The sequence below is a fragment of the Talpa europaea genome (assembly GCF_964194135.1).
Source record: "Talpa europaea genome assembly, chromosome: 3".
NCBI lineage: Eukaryota > Metazoa > Chordata > Mammalia > Eulipotyphla > Talpidae > Talpa > Talpa europaea.
In genome coordinates, this window is record NC_140069.1 from 148,413,090 (window position 1) to 148,431,616 (window position 18,527).

An 18,527-nucleotide genomic window follows, 5' to 3' on the forward strand; every position below is an offset into this window, starting at 1 on the left:
CAAGTCTCCGCGTTGCCCACGTGGGTGGTGGGTGTGATGTTATCAGCACCCTAGTGCTGACATCATCACTTCCCCGTCATCACCATCTTCTCCTGCACCGGGTCTGATGTGTCGGCCCTGAATGGATGCATCACACGCGCTCCCACCAGGGGACACTGGCCATGCGTAGCTGCCCGGGCTGGCGCCGGGCGGGGAGGGATTCGAAAGGCCTGAGGAGGCGGCTGCGGGCTGTGGCAAGGCCTCCAGGCTGTGTGGCGACCCGCATGCAGGCCAGACTCGTCTTGTAATATGTCATCGAAGTGTTAATTCATATTTTTGTTTATTTTTAAATTGGGCTTTTTGTCTTTTTACTAATGAAATCTGTTCTTCACGTATTCTGATCTTTTTCTGCATTTTATCATATATGTTTATGTATTACATACATATGAAGTTCTTTTTCAGATATGTGATTTGTAAACAGTCTCCCAGTTTGCAGCTCTGTTTCCTTACTGCTTTTGACACATATTTGCTGGTATTTTTTATTCCTTGTGTCTTATCTAATATGTATGCTTAAAGCTAGAATTTAAGCTCTAATCGCCCCTTTAGCTGCATTGCATGAACTGTGAAGCTCACGGTTTTAATTATGCTCTAGTTCTAAATATTTATCAATTTGTATTATCTTATTTATCTATGAGTCATAAAATCATGTTCTCTAATTGCCAACAGCATGGCAGCTTACATTTAATTTTAATCCCAGAAGGGCCAGGAGATATGGTGGATGTTATTTCAAATCTATGAAATCTCTAGGTCACCCCGGTGAGCACACCTGTAGCGGGAGACCCTACACTTCCAAGGTGCTCGCAAGGATGTAAACCAACGGCACTTCAAAATAAATCAATTAAGCAAAAAGAGGTTGGAAACTTAAAATAACAGACCACTATTAATAAATGTTCCCTGTACTCTTTTTTTTTTTTTTTTTAAGATTTGTTTATGCATACAAGGGCTGGGGCACAGGCCAGAAATGCGGGGGGTGAGAGGACTCCCCAGAGACAGAGTGGGGAGCAGAACAGGCAGACTGACTGAAACACACTGCTGAGGGGAGCAGCGGGTGAGACAGGAGGTCTGCTGCACCATGTGGGTTTCTCCCTGACTGGCCAGGGATGGAACCCGTGCTGCAGAGGCTGCGGATTGCTTCATAGTGCAGTGCTTAACCCCTTCAGCCACCAGGGAGGCCCCTGTTCCCTGTTCTCTTGGAAAAACTGACTCTGAAATGTTAAGAAATAGTTTACAGGTGCTCATCAGATTAGGTTTATTAAGCATTTATATCCTCTGTGTCCATTTAGATTTTTCCTGTTCACTTCAGCAATGAGTGGGAATTAAATTTATCATCACAGATGTGGATTTGCATTGTTTTATTGTGATTTAGCTATTTGTTCTAAACCAAGATGCCTGTTATTATTATTTAAATTTTGAGGGTTACATTTTTGCTGTTTCATATGTATATATTCCACTCACCCTCAGCCAAACCACCAATGCCCTCACCCCCTCTGCCTCCCTCCCTACCTCCGCCCATTTTCCCCTCCCCATCCCCCTGGTAATCATTAAATTCTTTCACTGAGTTCAAGATTTATTCCACTGTATTTTTTTGCCTGTGAATGTTTTGGGTTATTTATACATCTTTATGGTGAAAGTCTTGTATCGCGTCCCCTATATTTTCTTTCAAGCAATTTACAATTTCATTTTTTATATCCAGATCTTTAATCCACTTTGAATTAATTTCTGTGTATGGAGTTAGGTGTAGATCTGGTTTCATTTTCTTGTGAGGCCTCTCTGTGTTTCCCAGCGCCATTTTTAAAGAGGCTGACTATTAATTGTGTGGCCGCGGCTATTTTGTCAAAGATTAACTCTCTGTATTGGGTGGTTTTATCTCCAGGCTTTCCATTCTGTTTGGTTGGTCTCAGTTTGTGTTTTGTTCCAGCACCATACTGTTTTGATTACTGTTGCTATGTAATAAAGTATGAAGTCAGGAAGTGTGATAGCTCCATTTTGTTTTTTTGCTTTTCTTTTTCTTGCAGGATTGCTGTAGTTATTTGGGTTTGTGGTCTGTAAAATTACTGTGGTTCTGTATACATTTTGTAATTCCCTATAAATTTTGTGATTCCATATAAATTTTATAATTGCTTATTCCATTTCCTTGAAAAAAGTGATTGGGGTTTTGATAGGTATTGCATTGAATCTTTAGATGCTTTAAGTCATATGGCCATAAAAGATGTTTATTCTTCTAGTCCATGAGTAAGGGATTTCACATTTCTTTGTGTCTTCTCCAGGGAGTGGCTGGAACAAAATTACCTCCTTTTCTGACCTGGAGAGAAAACACAGGACAGAAGCTAATCTCTGAATTCTCCTGCATGTGTCTGTGACTCGTTTCCCCTGTAAGGAAGAGGGGTTCATCAGTCCTGCTTAGGTGGTGAGCTCCATCCCTCGTTGCCTGAACTTCCACTGCATGAGGAGTTAGCGCTTACAGGACGAAAGCTGGGCCATGTCATGTGACTTGGACAAGTGACAGACAACAGACAACCATCAAAAGAAATTACCCAGGCACACAGGTGACATTTTTCCACAAAATTCTATTGCTTTTTCAATATCTGAGCTGATTAATAAAGTTTTTTCAATATTTTGAGAAACTTTAGCACCCATCAACACCTCTGAGGTCTCTTAAATGTAGTCTCTGGCTTGGTGGGGGATAGGGAGCCTGAGTATCTGTGCTGCCACCAGGTTCCCAGGTTCCCAGGACCCCCTGATGCTCAGGGCTGCCCTGACTCTGAGACTCAGGGGGTTTTACAGGCCAAGACTATGGGCCTCACACAGAACACGAGAAACTACCTCACCATGCAGAGGGGGTGGGGCGGGACCCCCAGGTGGGAATGTCTGGGCTGTCGAATCTCAGCTTCTCCTCTAACAGGCCTGGGCACCCACCAGGCCATACCCACTTGCCATACCCACACTTCTGAGGAACCACTGAGCGAGTGCCCCTGCAGCACTTGATTGTTGGGTTAATGGTCAACCAGCGTGACATCTGCCCTTGTAACACTATCCTGCAGATTAATCTAATCCTCTTGCTACTGTCTGGTCCCACGACACTTATTCCTTAGGCCTATCTCAGGCCAAGTGCCAGAATCTGCCCTTGAGACACTGAATTTAGGTTTATCTTCAACCGGCTGCTCAATGCTCTTTCTGTCTTCATGGGCCATAGACTCCCTGTGGGGGGAAGGGAGTGGAGGACAGACCCCTGCAGGTGTCGGGGCTGGCTCTGACAGAGGAGCGGAATTGCTGGTGCCAGGGCAGGACAGCAGCGTTTCCATGAGGAGGTTTGGATTTCTAAGTAGTATTTATCTTAATTTCTGTAAGAAAGGGCAAATCAGGTTCAACTAGTATATTGATGTTTTCTATGCTGCTGATTAATCTGGCTTCCCCAAGTGGCTCAGGACCAGGAGAATACAGTGTCCACAAGCGAAACCCCACTGTGTGAACATATGCCAGGAATCACAATAAAATTCTTCTGGTCAGAGACTGATAGATTTCTAGCATCTTACTTCTGTCTCCCCTGATAGTGGCAAATTTGAGCCATGAAAGTTGATCACCTGACTTGATGCATGAGCTTTGTGTGTGTGTGCGGGGGGAGGGCTAGAAGCAGAACCCAGTCCTGAGCAGCTGCCAGCACATCCTGCTGTCCGCCTGGTGTCTGCAGCCTGGCTGGAGCCTCCCATCTGATCCAGCCAATTGCCACACAGGAATTGCTAGTCCCAACCTGGGACTGTGCACAGAGGGTCAGCCCCTCCTCCCGAACAGGGAGCCCAGGATGCAGACCCCCTGCCTGGGGACCAGAAGGGTCCAGTACAAGGCTCTGGACTCCTTTCCTCGCTCTGCCTGTCATGGCCTGTCCCTTACGTGGCTGACGCCAGCCTCTGAGACTGGGTGAATCATGGCTTCCCGTCCACACACCACCGGCCTGTTGCATGCCATCTCCCCTCAGCTAAGACTATGTCACCACAGGCCCACTGCCCTTGGTCAGTGCACCCGGGGTGCTCCTTGGAGATCTCTTCTCCCTGAGGACAGACTAACAACAAGTCATTTGATTTTGAAATTGAGTGTTAAGAAGCACCTGGCTTTTGCCTTTCTTTTGCCATAAGGAAGTTTATTGCATTTATTTGGGAAGGGGTTGACTGAGGGAGAGATAGGGAGGAGGTTCTAAAATACGTGACCTCTTTAGTAGCCCTCCCCCGCTTCTCTGTCTATGTCTCTCCCCTTCTCTGCACTCTGGCGCTGGGGTCTCCATTGAGAGTTGAAGAGATTCAATGGAGGAAGGTTCAGTTGCCCAAGCCTGAATGACTGGCATTGAGATGGCAGGGACTAGTCCACATCCTCTGCGGGTCGATGACGTTGAATTTCAACTCACTAATTTCATCAAATAATGCTTAAGGTTGGGTTGGATTCTGTTCATCCACTCATCAGTGAGGGAGACTCACAAGAACCCCAAGTCGAGTCCTGCTGGGCCCTAACTTTACTTAGGTCTTGGTGGCGCTGGCTATTTTTTGTGCAGACGTCATGCACATCTTTCCTTAGTTATTCTCAAACATTTGAAAATGTAATGTTTTAAAATGTAGTTTCCATTCGTCATGGATGTAAATAAAAATGTGCTCGAATGACATGTATTAACCTTTCCCCTTGCTGTGAACACCACCGATTCCTTCCACCAGCTTTGTCACGGAGTCCTTATCTTGTCCAAACACATGGTCATCTGCCAACAAAGGTGGTTTTTCTTCTTCCTTGCAATATTCTTGCCTTTTCTTTCCTTGTTTTGTCCTATGGCAATGAGAAGGTCTCTAAGCCAATATTAAAGACAAATATTGGGGCCTGACCTCCTTGCTTGGCGTCTAATGTTATACCCAAAACACCTCACCTGTCACTGTGCATTCCCTTATTAGACACGTCTTCCCCTCATGTCCTTAGTCAGGTTGAGGAAGTGCCTTTTTCTTCCCCCTTTGCTGAGAGGTTTCACTGATGAGTGGCGGTTGCATTTTATCAAATGCTTTCTCTGGCATGACGATGTGATTACAAGTCCTCTTTTCTTTGACATGTGAATAGGCTGATCAACAGTGTTGAACTAACCTTGCATTCCCAGGACTAGCCTTCTTATCATGATGTAGAATTTTATATCTACATTGTTGGATTTATTTTACTAATGTTTTTAAAAGGATGTTTCTGCCCTCATCGTTGGGCACGTTGGTCTGTGGTTCTCCCGTGGGGTGGCTGCTCCACCCCTGGTCTCGTGATGCTGGGCCACAGGCACTGATCGTGGGTGTGTTCTCTTATCTCCTGATTTGTGAGTTTGTGTTAGAGTGATCGCGTGCAGTTTGCTCCTGATGTGTTTACTGGAATTCAGCACTGATGTCACTTTGCTCTGGAGTCAAATTTCTTGGCATGAAGTTGTTCATTGGCATCAACTGCTCCCTTTACTGTGGCAGGTTGGCAGTGGCGCTGCCACTTCTGTTCCTGACATGGGCAATCTACATTTTTACTCTTTTTCTTCAGTCATATAGAGGCTTTCGGTTTTATGTGATAATTGTCAAAGATTCAGTCTAGATTTCATTTTTTTCTCACTGTTTTTCTATTTGCAGTTTCCACGGCTTCTCCTTGTGTTATCTCCGGCATTCTCTTGACCTGATTAGCATTTTGATGTTCCTTTTGCAATTTTTAAATGTTGTATCACCGATGATGAATAACGCAAACCTCCTGCTGGGCTGAAGCTGAGACAGGTGGAGCCAGCCCTTCCCTCTCTCTGTCCCCTCAGGACCCGGCAAAGCTTTTCTTCCTGCCCCTTCTCTGGCCTGGCTGTGGTAGTCTGTGGGATCAGGGACTGAGACGACCTTGAAACTTAGGTTCTTCTGCTCTGGAATATTGTTTTCTTCATTGCATGCATGATTTATTGTATGTTTGTTCCCCCAGCACAGGGAGCTTAGCCTGTGCTTACATAATAAAACCAACCACACGCTGTCCCGGAGAAATGGGCGTCTGTTCTTATCTAGCTTGAGAGCTGTTAGCAGTTTGCATAATTACTACAGTGCTATAAAATTCCAGACAGAGGCTCTGTGAGGGGTTATCATGGTAAATCAGACCCTTTCATAATGAGACCCGAGTCTCCAGGGAGCTGGGACCCAACGACAACACTCAGAGCCCCTCCCCATGGCAGGCGGTGTCACAGATCAGGGTCAACTATTCCTGATGGTTCTCCTACATCTCATGGAGTTGGGACCCATCCTAACGATCTTATGACCCCAGAGGCTCATTCCAAAGATGCACCCTGAAAGCAGCAACCCTGTCTCCCCCCACATCACCTGGAGGAAGGAGTGGAGGGACCCACCTGACCTGAAACTAGCCTGACGCCCTGGGGCAGTTGTGGGGCCAGACCTTGTGTCCTGGGACTCAGGGGCATCAATTACTTGGTGACTCTGGCACCGACCCAGAGTTTTTCCAGAATTTTCCAGCGTGACCCATGCTTGGGTCCTTTCTGTAATGTCTTTTGTGGTCTAGAACACTAGCTGCCAGGCTGAAGGGGCGATCGCCCTTTATCTTTAATCAATGTTCCATTTCCCAACCACTCTCGCCACTGCAGCGCTGCCCCGACCCTGGTACAGCCCTTCCGTGCAGAGGCTCGGGCAGCACTGCCGATGACGAGGCACAGGTCTCCTCAGAGCAAGCTTTGACGGCTCCGCCCTCACTTCTACTTCCTCCACGTTCTTGACATCCTGGCTGAGCAGTGGCCAGAAAATTGGAAGGGAGCCGGGCCCAGATTTTCCAGGTAGGGGAGTGGGGTGTTGATGGGGAGGAAGTGGGTGACTGTGAATTGGGCACCTCGCCCCGGGTCGTGTCGGCAACCTCCGGAGAAACCTGCTCTCAGGGTGTGCCCCTCCTTGGCTCCTGTTCCCTGTTTGCTGAGTTTAAGCTGTCTCTCTTCCCAAGGACGAGCCCCATGAGTTACTGCCTCTTCCAGGGGGAACCGATCAGAGGAGTCCCCTAAAAATGTATGGGCCAGTTCCTAACCCACAGCATTTATAAATAAATGAAGCTTGCAGGGAGAGATGGCCGAGCGGACACCATGAGCTCCGGGGGTGGGTGGGAGCTCACGCCAGAGGTGGAGCAGCACAGCCCAGCTCCAGTGCACCCCGAGAACACAGGGTCAGGGCCAGAGCTGTGGCCCCCCCCCCGTGCTGCCGGCCAGAGCTGCCCTTGGGAACCTGCCTCCTCGGGGACGGTTCCTTACTAGTCCATCGAGAACGGAGGAGGGGGACCCCAGGAGCGGGAGGAGGGGGACCCCAGCAGTGCAGCAGTGGGAGGAGGGGGACCCCAGGAGCAGGAGGAGGGACCGCAGCCCTGTGACTGCAGCCAGGAGAGGCCGGGGCACGGCCTGCTTGGTCTCCAGGCAGAGGGGAGGCTCGGCTTCCAGCGCAGGGGTCTCCACCCAGCTCTGAGTGAGGGTGGACACGGCAATGTGGAGACTGCAGAGAGAGCCCCGGGGCCGGAGTGGGGCCTCAGGAAGCACCTGAGCTCTGGTTTCCTGTTTTTATCCTCCACCCTCTCCCAACACCAACCACATACAGCAGAATGTACCAGAACTGATATTTTAGAGTCTGTGATTTCTCTCCTCTGTTCATAGGAAGCTGTTTCCTCCTCTTTCTCCTTGAGGGATAAAGAGAAAACCCTTTTTTCAAAAGCTCGTTTCTGCATCTGACAGCGTGTCAGGTTGGGCTGGGTGCTGCCATCACTGAGCCGCCCCTCCACGCCAGCACGCTCAGCCGGCCCTGAGCAGTCAGCTCAGCCAGAGTCCTTCTAAACACTTGCAAAACGTTGCGGGTAGCAATGAGAACATTAAAAAATGTAGCACCGTGTTTCTAGAACACTCTCTACTGGTGAATACGGGAAGGGTCATTTTCTCCACAGGTCCCGCGTGGGCTGGGCAGAAGGCCCTTCAGAGGGAGGCAGAGTCAGGGGGACGATGCTTAAGCAGTTTGCTTACTTAGCAAGCGCTGACTAAGAACCGGTCTCTGTCCAGAGCGCACCTGTTCCTGGGGGGCACAGGAAATACCAGACCCAGGGGGTCCTGCAATCACAAATCATCACTCTAGGGGGAGACAGCGGGGCACAGACGAGGTCTCCCTGTTGTAAACCCCACTGCACCTGAGCCCTGAGCGAGCAGAGCAATTGGAGGTGACCTCACCTAAGCTGTGCTGTTGGGGGTGACCGGCTTGGGGAGAGGGGCTGGAGAACACTCGGTGGAGAAGTGGGAGCTGGGCTCTGGGCACTAGATGGCCTGGGATTTCCCAAGAAGAGGGCACCGGCCACAAAGGTGCCAGGTGGATGGAGGGTAGAGGACTCGGGAAGGTTGAGGGGGGCAGGATGGCTGAAGCCTCTTAAAGAGAGACACTGATGGCTCAGGAGGCTTTCTGGACTATGCCAAGGATGGTAAATTAGTTGCAAAAATAATAGTAATAATTTTAAACAGGAAAAGACCCCAAGTATGACATGAAAAATGATCTGACTAAAGCAAAAAAAGTCAGCCATCAGCTCCATCGTTAACAAGTGACCACCCATTAGGTTAACACGAAGCTGCAGGGAACTCGATCATCTGCAGTACCTGCAAGTAGAATCAGCAGGATTTGCAGAGGGACTGGGGAGCAGCTGAGGAACAGGAGGTACAGAGGACCCCAGGTTCTGCAAAACCGCTGGCTGACTAGAGATGCCATTCACGGGAACGGGGACTCTGCGGCGGCAGGCTGGGGAGCTCGGGTGCAGCATGGTCTGATTCTGTGGAGACGCCCACGAAGGCCCAAATGCAGAACCGGGTGGGTTGCAAAGTTTGGGGTCTGGGGAGGAGTCGGCTACTGACTGCCCGTGACACCCCGTCAGGACCCTGAATGCACAGAGCGGGGTGGGGGCAGCCCCAGAGCACGGGGCACTGGAGGCTTCATGTTCGTGTAAGAAAAAGGAAACCCCAGAAATGAGACGAGAATGGGGCGTGAGCAGCAGTTTAGAATTCCAGAGGAAGCGCCTGGGAAAACCAGCAGCTCTCGGCACCTGTGGAAGGTTCCAGAGACCCCCCCACCCCCGCCCGTGACACCGTCTCCTTCCTCTGCAGGACCCCAGCTGCCATGGCGGCCCCCCTCCACAGCGACCCCAGCGCCAGCGCAGGTGAGAGGGGCTCGGCTCCCCAGGCCGGCGGGGGGGGGGGGGGTGGGTCCCCGCGGCGCCAGCCCCGCCCTCTGGGCCGGATCAGCCTCGCTCCAGCGTCCCCCCCGCCCCCCCCCCCCCCCCCCGCACTGTCCTGCTCCTCCCGCCCCTGACCCGCCACCCCCTCTCCTCCCCGGGGCGCGGCCCCTGCAGGGGGGCCATGGGGTTGGGGGGCTCCCTGCCTGCTCCTGTGTGTGGCCCCCAGCGGGAGGGGGCGGGGGGCTCCCTGCGGCTGCCCAGCCCGTCCGCGGGCCGCAGAGGACGGAGGAGCCCGGCGGGACGGGACGGCCCCTCTGTCCGCCCCGCGCCCGCTCCCGGCCCTTCCAGCCCCGCAGACGCCCGACCCGAGCCCTCGAGCCCTCGGCCTGTCCCGACCCGAGTCCGCCCCCGGGTCGGGCGTCCCGAGTCTCCCCGGGGCCGCCCCCTCCGCTGCGCTCCCCTCGGCGCCGGCGGCCAGTTCGCGGGCAGCGGGGCTCGGGCGGGGCCGGGGTACCCCGTGGGCTGGCGCGGGGCGCGGGCGGGGCTCCGGGCCGGGATCGGGGAGCCGGGGGCGCGGCTGGGGCTGGGCCGGGGCCGGGCGGGGCTGAGTCCTCCCTCCCGCGGCCGCGGCTCCTCAGGCGGGGCGGGTCCGGGGCCCCGAGAAGGCGCCCCGGGGACGCCGCGTCATGGGCTCGCGGGGCTCCCGCCCTCCGGGGTCGCCTGCAGCAGCTCAGCTCCCTTGGGGCTCAGGCCACCCCGCGGGGCCGCTGCGCAGAACCGGGGTGACGAGGGCTGCACATGACCCGCGGCCCCAGGCGCACCCCGCGTTGCCCCCTGGGCCAGGAGCCGCGATGGCGCTGAGCCCGGGCCGGGTCTCCCCTGGACTCGCTCCCTCTCCAGGGCGGGCCTCGCCCCGCAGGGTCCCCTGCAGACGGCCTGTGAGGACAGACGGGGGGCTCTGAACCCACACCCCAGCCTCCCCAGGCCCTCTTAGCCCTGAGGGGTTGGGACCTCCTCTCCGGGAAACTGACCCCTCACCCCAGGACTCTGGGTGTCTAACTGGGGAGCACCAAGGGCGGTTTGTTCATCCCTCAATTAGCAAAAGCGTCACCATCAAGTGTAGAGGAAGGGGATTAACTATAGGATTTTGCAGCCAGAGCAAGTTCCACAATTTTCCCCCATGACTGATATTTGTAAAATTTTACCCCAAGCTACTGAGTAGACTGAAGGGACGGGTGGAAGCAGAGGCCAGTCAGGAGACTGGGGGCGTGGGGAGGAGCCTGGATTGGAATGAGGGTTTCAAGATGGAGAAAGTGAAATTTGCAGCTTTAGCCAAAGGAACCAGCCGACCAGGGAAACGAGGCGAGAAAAGGGAAGCGAAGAAGCAAGTGTGACCCACATCTCTGGTCCGATGACCTGGACGAGGGTGACGGTGTCTCTAAGGCAAAGCGGAGCTGGTAGCGGGTCTATGGTGCTGGTGGCACGGGTGTGAGTGTGGACGTCACCGTGGAGACAGCGGTTTCCACAGAGGAGCCTCGTGCAGGGCCCGTCTCGCTCAGGGGCGCGCTGCCGGGGGCACCCCCATACAGACCCGCGCATCTGGGTTGGCAGTGGCCTCGCGCGGGTGCTGTGTGCCCCGAGCAGTCCCGAGAGATTTCCACATCACACACACTTCACAGAGACTGAGAGGGTCACTGAGACGAGGAGGAGCTGGAGAGGGTCGGTTTTCAGTCTCAGGCCCCGTTCTCTGGACACGGGCTCAGCTGCTGACTCTGCAGCTCTGATGTGATCATTCAATTTCCCAGGAAGGGGATGGATATTCCCCTGCGAGCCAAAGAGGGGATAACGGTACTGATTCATATAATGTGAGTTCCCCCGTTTGTCATGTGTCAAGGCACGTTATACTAAACCCCACATTTGTCAGTATTTCATGACTATAATGTTTCAGCTCGTACTTTAAAATAATAGATCTAGATCTTGGCTGATATTTCTAACATTGCCTCTTCTTAATGCCACGATATAGATAGTAAACTCTAAACACAAGGAGTTTCTGTCTCCTGTGGTTCATAATCCCTGAGGTGATGTACTGGGCGGGACAGTGTGTCTTCCTCGAGGGCATCCCTGTGCCACCCACAAGGGAGTGTGGGCCAGACTGATCTTGCCAGGAAGAAGGACAGTTCCATGTTGACTATAAATGTGTGTGTGTGGGTGGAATCTCCCCCAGGATGCCCTGAGTCAGCGCCTGTGCTGCTTCCTACATTCCCTGTACGAACAGCCGCACCGGCAGCACACAGGGCTCTTCTTTAACTGTTTTGTTTCCCTGATAAGCTCTTGATCAACCCCCAAGAGGAGCTTCAGGGTGGGGCTGTGCATGGTCGCCTGTGCAGCAGAGGCCTCTGGGGCAGGACCCTGTGGGCAGTGGCGGGCGCCCGACAGGGTTCTGCAGTGGACACGCTCTGGCCTCCCTGACACTGTGGCTTCTGTCCCCTCCTGTCCCAGGCCTTGGACACCGAGACCCCAAAGAGTCACAGCTGAGACTGGTCTTACTGGGTAAGACTGGAGCAGGGAAAAGTGCCACGGGGAACAGCATCCTCGGGAGGAAGGCATTTTATTCCAGCCTCGCTGCAAAATCCGTCACCACGTCCTGCCAGAGAGAGAGCAGACCCTGGCGCGGGGGAGAAGTGGTGGTGGTGGACACGCCTGGCATCTTCGACACGGAGAAGCCCGATGCTGACACGAACAAGGAGATTGCCCGCTGCCTCCTGCTGAGCTCCCCAGGGCCCCACACACTGCTCCTGGTGGTCCCGCTGGGCCGCCACACGCCTGAGGAGCACAAGGCCACGGAGAAGATGATGAGCATGTTTGGGGACACAGCGAGGAGACACATGATCCTCCTGTTCACCCGGAAAGACGACCTGGAGGACACCGAGTTCCATGAATACTTAGCGGGAGCCTCAGAGGTCATTCGGGAGCTGGTGCGCAGGTTCAGCGATCGCTACTGTCTGTTCAACAACAAGGCAATGGGGGCTGAGCTGGACGCCCAGAGGGTCCAGCTCCTGGCCCTGGTCCAGCGCGTGGTGGCGCAGAACGGAGGGGGTTACTACAGCAATGATCTATTCCAGAGGGCGGAGGAGGAGATTCAGAGGCAAACCCGGGCCCTGCAGGCTCAATACAGGGCAGAGCTGGAGAGGGAGAGAGCGCAGATAAGGCAGGAGTTTGAGGAGAGGATCAGGAAGCTGGAGGGCCAGCTGGAGCAGCAAGAGAGGAGGGCGCAGATGGAGCAGAAGCTGGCAGAGAAGGAGTCTGTCTACCAGGCCAAGCAGCAAAATGCCAGGCATGAAGTCGAGGATCAGAGAGGGATAACTGACGTGATCCTGAAAGCGCTGGAGAAGGCGTTTCTGGTTTTCTCACATCTGTTCAAGGACGAGAAAGCGTGATGGAAATGCGTCTATTTTCTGGGTGACCGTGCCCCATAGAATTCACTCCCCACAGTCACACACTCCCCGTTCCTCCGCTCGCAGCACCATGGGACACAGCCAAGCTCATGGTGGCAACTGGTAAATGTTTCACTGATTTGCAGGACATGCAAGTTCTCAGTTTGGGAAACTCGGAGCAGAAAGTATTGACGGTGCCGCCGTGCGATTTCTCCCTGAGACGCAGAGCAAAGGATGCAGGGACCAAAGGTGGTGACCCCAAGTTTCTCTCCTTACCCCCAAACACACTCTCTCCAGTCTTCTCACGGGGAGATGATCTTGCCAGGGTTTCTCTGCCCTTATTTGTACCTTCCAGACCCCGTCACCTCACCCATGTGGGATATAGAAAGATTAAGCATTTGCAGAGTCAGTTTTATGGCTGAGGACTGTATAGATCCCTCTCCGAATGAACGTAAACATGTTTAGTTACATTTTACAGGACTCAATCATTTCTCACCTCCTTCCCATTGGAGAACAAAGCACTGTCTGGAAATCAGATTTTTTAGTACTCGATTACATGAAATGCCATGAAAAGAGAAGGGCAGAGATGCAGCAGATGACAGAACAATCGTTGTAGATATATTTGCGGACACGCTTCACCCACTGCAGCATCACCCACTTGCTGAGCACCCGGCTCTCTGCTCTCTTTGTAACTGCCCTCCCCGTCCTGGTCCCCCCAGGACCCCACCCCTGGTTTCTGGCTGACCTGGGTCCTCGGCTCAGGCCGGCCTAACCGGTGAGTCGCTGTTTATCACTATGATAATAAAGCTGTATTCTCCATATGGTGCACAGTGGCCGTCTGGTTTTCTTGGGAGTCACCATGCTGTGTGTGAGAACACGGCGATGAGTTTCACGTTGTGGTAAAATCTCTAGTGAGGTGTGGACTGGATCTGCCCTCGTGTCTCTGCCTCTCCTCTTCCCCAGAGGGTTTGAGCTGCTGTCACCTCCTCTGTCGGCAGGGACCCCACTCCCCTGGATTTCCACTCCTCACTGTGTTCTGATAGAAATCATAGTTAACCCACATTCTGAGGATGCTGTGGTGTAACAAATCCTTTCACATTCGGGGGACAGAACTGTGGCCCCTACTCTTTCCCTGTTCTCCTTCCCCTGGGTGCTCCTGGGGCTTCCCCATCTCACCCTATGTCCCCCCCATGTGTTCTGGTGGCCCCCGGAGACCCTGTCAGCTCTCCCTGCTCTGCCATCTTGAAATTGGCTTCTCTGGGCCCCAAGCCAGGTTGCCCAAATAAGGCCACACCTCTTCTGTATTTCCCCAAAACCCAAGCGATGGAAAATAGACAACCCATTCTGAGGAAATTCCCAGTCATACACAGTTGGCATCTTTTCACAATTTTTTTTTTTTTAATATTAGAGGCTGATGTTTAAGTGTTTCTCAGTATTCTCTGAGGCAGTAGCCATCAGAGCCACCTGGGAATCTTATTAAACTACAAAGTTTCGATGCAGTGGACACGTGCAACAGGAGATTCTGCTACCAGAGCAGGTTCCCGACTGGCTTGCCACAGAACCAGCCCCTGCAGAGAGGCCTCCACAGAGAGAACCCCTGCGCTGGAAGGAGAAGAGTGGAAATGCCTTCGTAATGGCCGAGGCGAGTCCCCTGACCCTAGGGCTCCCAGCTGATCCAGGGTTCCAAGGATGCTTTCCCCTGCTGGATCCTGACGGAAACTGCAGATAAAGAAACATATCAAATAATGGGCCTCCCCGGTGGCGCAGCAGTTGAGCGCTGCATTGTGAAGCTGCCCGCAGCCTCTACAGCGCCAGTTCTATCCTTGGTCGTCGGTGAGGGTCCCACATGGTGCGCGGACCTCTCCTGCCGCCCGCTGCTCCCCTCAGCAGTATATTTCATTAGTCTGCCTGTTCTGTTCTCTGCTCTGGCTCTGGTGAATTCTCTCACCCTCCCGCGCTTCTGACTGTACCCAGTGCTTGTATAAATAAATAAATAAATCTTAAAAAAAAAAAAAAGAAACATCTCAAATAAACTCATGTCACATGTAGGCCCCACACATCGGGAGCCTCCCGGTAAAGATGCGGTGGAGACCGTGTCAGAGGCCAGAGGCCAGGTCAGTGTCCTCGGCTTCTCCTTGCACTGAGCTTGGCGCAGAAAGTCACAGCCTGAGGCCTGTGAGCTCTGTGGATGGACCACGAGGCACCTGCTGGCCGCCAGGGAGAGGACTCTGGCCACCTATGGAATGAAGCAAGGAACCAGGACAGGTCCTGCCTGGTCTCGCAGATCAGGGGAGAGGACACTGTCTTCAGTGTGTTTTCTGTTTTGAAATGTGGAAATAATAGCAGGAAGTGGCCTGATGGATGCCGGGCTCCCAGTGTCCTCACACCCGGGCGGTCGACCCTCCGTGCTGGTGGCGAGGAGGCCTGGAGACGCCCTGACCTGCACTGAACAAGCACCCACCCCTCCTGCCCAGTCAGAGGGGACGGCCCGGGGCCCAGGGGCCATGTCACAAGCTCAGATCTTACTCAGCGTTGTTTAGAATATTTTGTTGGACCTTTAATTCTGGCTCCAGGTGACGAGGCTTGTCAGAGGTTTTGCTTGTTGAGAGGAAATGACATTGCAGACTCCCTGGGTATTTGCTGTCGGGTCTTCACCAGCTCTTCTGTCTGTCTCCTGACCACAGCAAACCCACTGCCTTTGTTGCTGTGATGCGTGCTCTTCCCGCCTCTCTCTGCCCGTCTCTCTTCCCTTGCGCAAATTATACCTCCAGTCACTTTCACATCGGTTATTGCCTTTGTCTTAAAGTTACAATGTGTCCATATTTCAGCTGAAATTAATGTAATTTTGTTATAATTATCACTATTTACACTTAATTACTAATGTCAATGTAGGGAGGGCCATTCTAGCGTGCTGTCTGTGCAAATAGTCACATGAAAGTATTACATCCGCGTGTAAAACAGCTCCTTCAGCCTGAGGCAGTCCCGATGCTGCCTGTTCTCTGGCGTGTCAGTAGACGCTAGAAATTGAAAATACATTCTCCTTTAATGCGGCAAATATGTGATACAGCAGGTAGTGTGTTTCTACCTAAACAGTAAAGCTGTGTTTTGAGGCAAAAAATCCTATGTTGCTTCCCATTTTTAATGGAAAACTAAAGCCAATTATAAAGAAATAAAATTTAAAAATCAGTGTTTCAGGGCACCAGCTGGATTCCCCATGCTCAGCAGCCTCTGGGCAGGCGGCTCCCCCAGCGCAAACTGCATTTCCTGGAAATTACTCAAGTATTTGGAAATTAAATACACACTTCTAATTCATAAGTAAACAAGGACGTCACAAAGAAAACAAAGTATTTTAAAAAATTTTAAACTGAATGATCATGGAAACAGATATACCAAAAATTGTGAAATAGAAACACAATGAGGGAAACTGCATGGGTTTGTACCCTTATGTCAGAAAAATAAATGAGAGTGCGCCGGGTACTGTTGAGACTCTGGGTCCTGTTATCTCCTTCTGAAGAATGTTGAATTTGTTCCAGCAGCACTTCAGTTACTGGTGGACCACGGTGACCTTGGGAAGGCAAGTTTGACATGTCACTCGCAAGGCACTACAAGTTTGCTCTTTCGTTAGTGCAAACCCTAGACCTGATGTGGTTCTGAGTCCTCAAGTGTGACCCCTTTGGTATTTTAGTCGAAATTTCCAAGTTTACCACCCTCTTATGTGCTGGAATGGAGTTCTATTGCTGCTGTGGGCAACAGCTGACCTCTCTGACCAAGAAAGCAGTTATTTCATCCTTCCAGAAAATTCTCCCCAATCACTTTGGAGATCAGAGTTATAGGTCAGTCTATGATTTGAAGTGTGGTTATACGCAGAATTTCCAATGGCCTTTCTCCCATTCTGTGCCTTTTTTCTTTCAAGAGTTCCCCATCATTTACTAAATGTCCTGGCTGCCCCCAAACTCTGTCCTCTTACTCACGGGTCACTGTAAATTTCTGCATGAGGGATGATGACTCCGTGTCAGCAAATGGGAAACATCTTCAGGGGAAAAGAAATACACGTAATGGCAGGGTCCTCCCCCCAATTCAGGGTCAAGTTCCCTCTATATCTGCCCATACTTGGTACTTCCCAGGACATTCAAAATGGTAGTTTTGAAATTATTGCTTTGTGTTTTCTACATCATCCATTAACGCTGTTGCAGGGGGTTGGGAGTCAGAAACCATCCTGTGACTTCTAACAGTTTCTTTGACCCAGCAAGGAGCAAACAACCCTGCACTCACTTGCTCTTCAAACACCCCAAATCCCTGGCTCTTCTGCTTTGCTCCAGAGTAGAGACAATCTTTCTAAAATAGACATTTTAAAGTTCACTAACAATAGTTATTAAACGTTTATCCATTTTAAAGTTCACTGGAACAGTTGACAGCTTGACAACCCTCCCTCCTCACTGCACCTCAATCCTACTGGCACCCAGACTGTGGGATTTCCAGAAGCCTGGAATGGGCCTTCCCCATTCTCCAGAGCCAGGGGGTGGTAGCAGCACTGATCTCTCCTCCTGAAATGTTGGGTAAGCAGCTTCCCTGATTCTTATAGTAAGGACAGAAAACACCATTTTGATATAAACACAGAAAATTCCTTTGAGATTTTTAATAAATGACATGTTTTGTGACTTGCCTTTAGAATGATTGGATGGGTGTCGTTGGTGAAATGCCTGTATGACCTATTTTGATATTAATTAACAACAAAAGCTTAAACAGTAACACCTGATGAAGGACACCTGTCTTCTTACCCTAATGGAAATGCAGATGATTTTAGCTTTACTTCACTAGTGCTGACCTTGTGTTTGTCCACTGGATGACCTTGATTCACTTAACCTTGAAGTATTTGCCAATTCCCGAAAAAATCATGTGTAAATGTTAGAGAATTCCCACTGCCAACACCAGTCAGGTTCTTTTTTGAAAATGAAACGAGTGATTTACCTGTCACATAAACAGGGAAGGCCCAAGGGAAGCAAAGGGCATATGAGAGGAAGGCTGAGGGGGAATCAGCCAACCACAGCAGAGTCCACACGGCAGTCATCCCATCACTGCTTTATTCACAGGAGCAGAACAGCAGAAAACAGGAACAAGAGTCAAACATCCTGACAAGGATTTGACAAAGATATGAAACCCGAATACAGTTCACTGGGAAGTGGGTTGCTGATGAAGTCCATGGCTCTGGCTGTCGTGAGACGGCGGCTTTCTTAAGAACACACCAAGACAAGTCTGCGTGCGGCCTTCAGATTTTTCCGAGGCTTTTAGCAAAAGAAAAATTTTCTTAAGTCTTTTGTAGGAGTCCACTGCTCTGGGGCCCGAGGGTGGCCTGGTGGTCAGCTGGAGGCCTGAGGTGATGGGACTGAGGTGAAGGCTTTGCAGCCCGTAGGTGAGGGTGGGGCAGGCCCGGGGCTGTGTCCTGGGACTCCAGTTTATTCACCAGTCGTCACCCCACCTCCACTCCCCACCCCGTACTGAAAATATGGCAAGAGAACTTGTGCTAGAAGAAAGCCAAGGAGGAGCGAGCGGGAGGCATGTTCCCCCCTTTCCTCTCATCATTGCACCCTGAAGGTCAGGCTCCCCATGCGCGTCTGGACCCCAGGAAACTGAGCTGCATCAGGGCTGGGTCAGCCTCCACCTGCAGTCCAAGGGCACCAGCAGACCAGAGCCCGAGCAGGCCCTACCTGCTCCCTCCTGTTCCCTCCGCACCTCTGCTGAGTCCTGTCCACGGGAGCACCCGCTGACAGACACCCAGACTGCAGGGTGCTCCCCATCAACCAGGCGGTGCTCCAGGATATTCAAGTCACTCATCTGCTCCCCTTGCGGGCC

The 18,527-nt window shown here is 51.9% G+C and overlaps 1 protein-coding gene across 1 annotated transcript; it reads left to right on the forward strand.

Annotated features, from left to right (window-relative positions):
* Nucleotides 1-9,185: 9,185 nt before the first annotated feature.
* Nucleotides 9,186-12,680, forward strand: LOC311169033 (GTPase IMAP family member 4-like; the record flags this gene model as incomplete). The annotated part of the gene is made up of 2 exons (XM_084230729.1): nucleotides 9,186-9,225; nucleotides 11,743-12,680. The coding sequence occupies 2 exons, from the start codon at nucleotides 9,186-9,188 to the stop codon at nucleotides 12,678-12,680; spliced, it is 978 nt and encodes a 325-aa protein (XP_084086855.1).
* Between the last annotated feature and the right edge of the window lie 5,847 nt (nucleotides 12,681-18,527).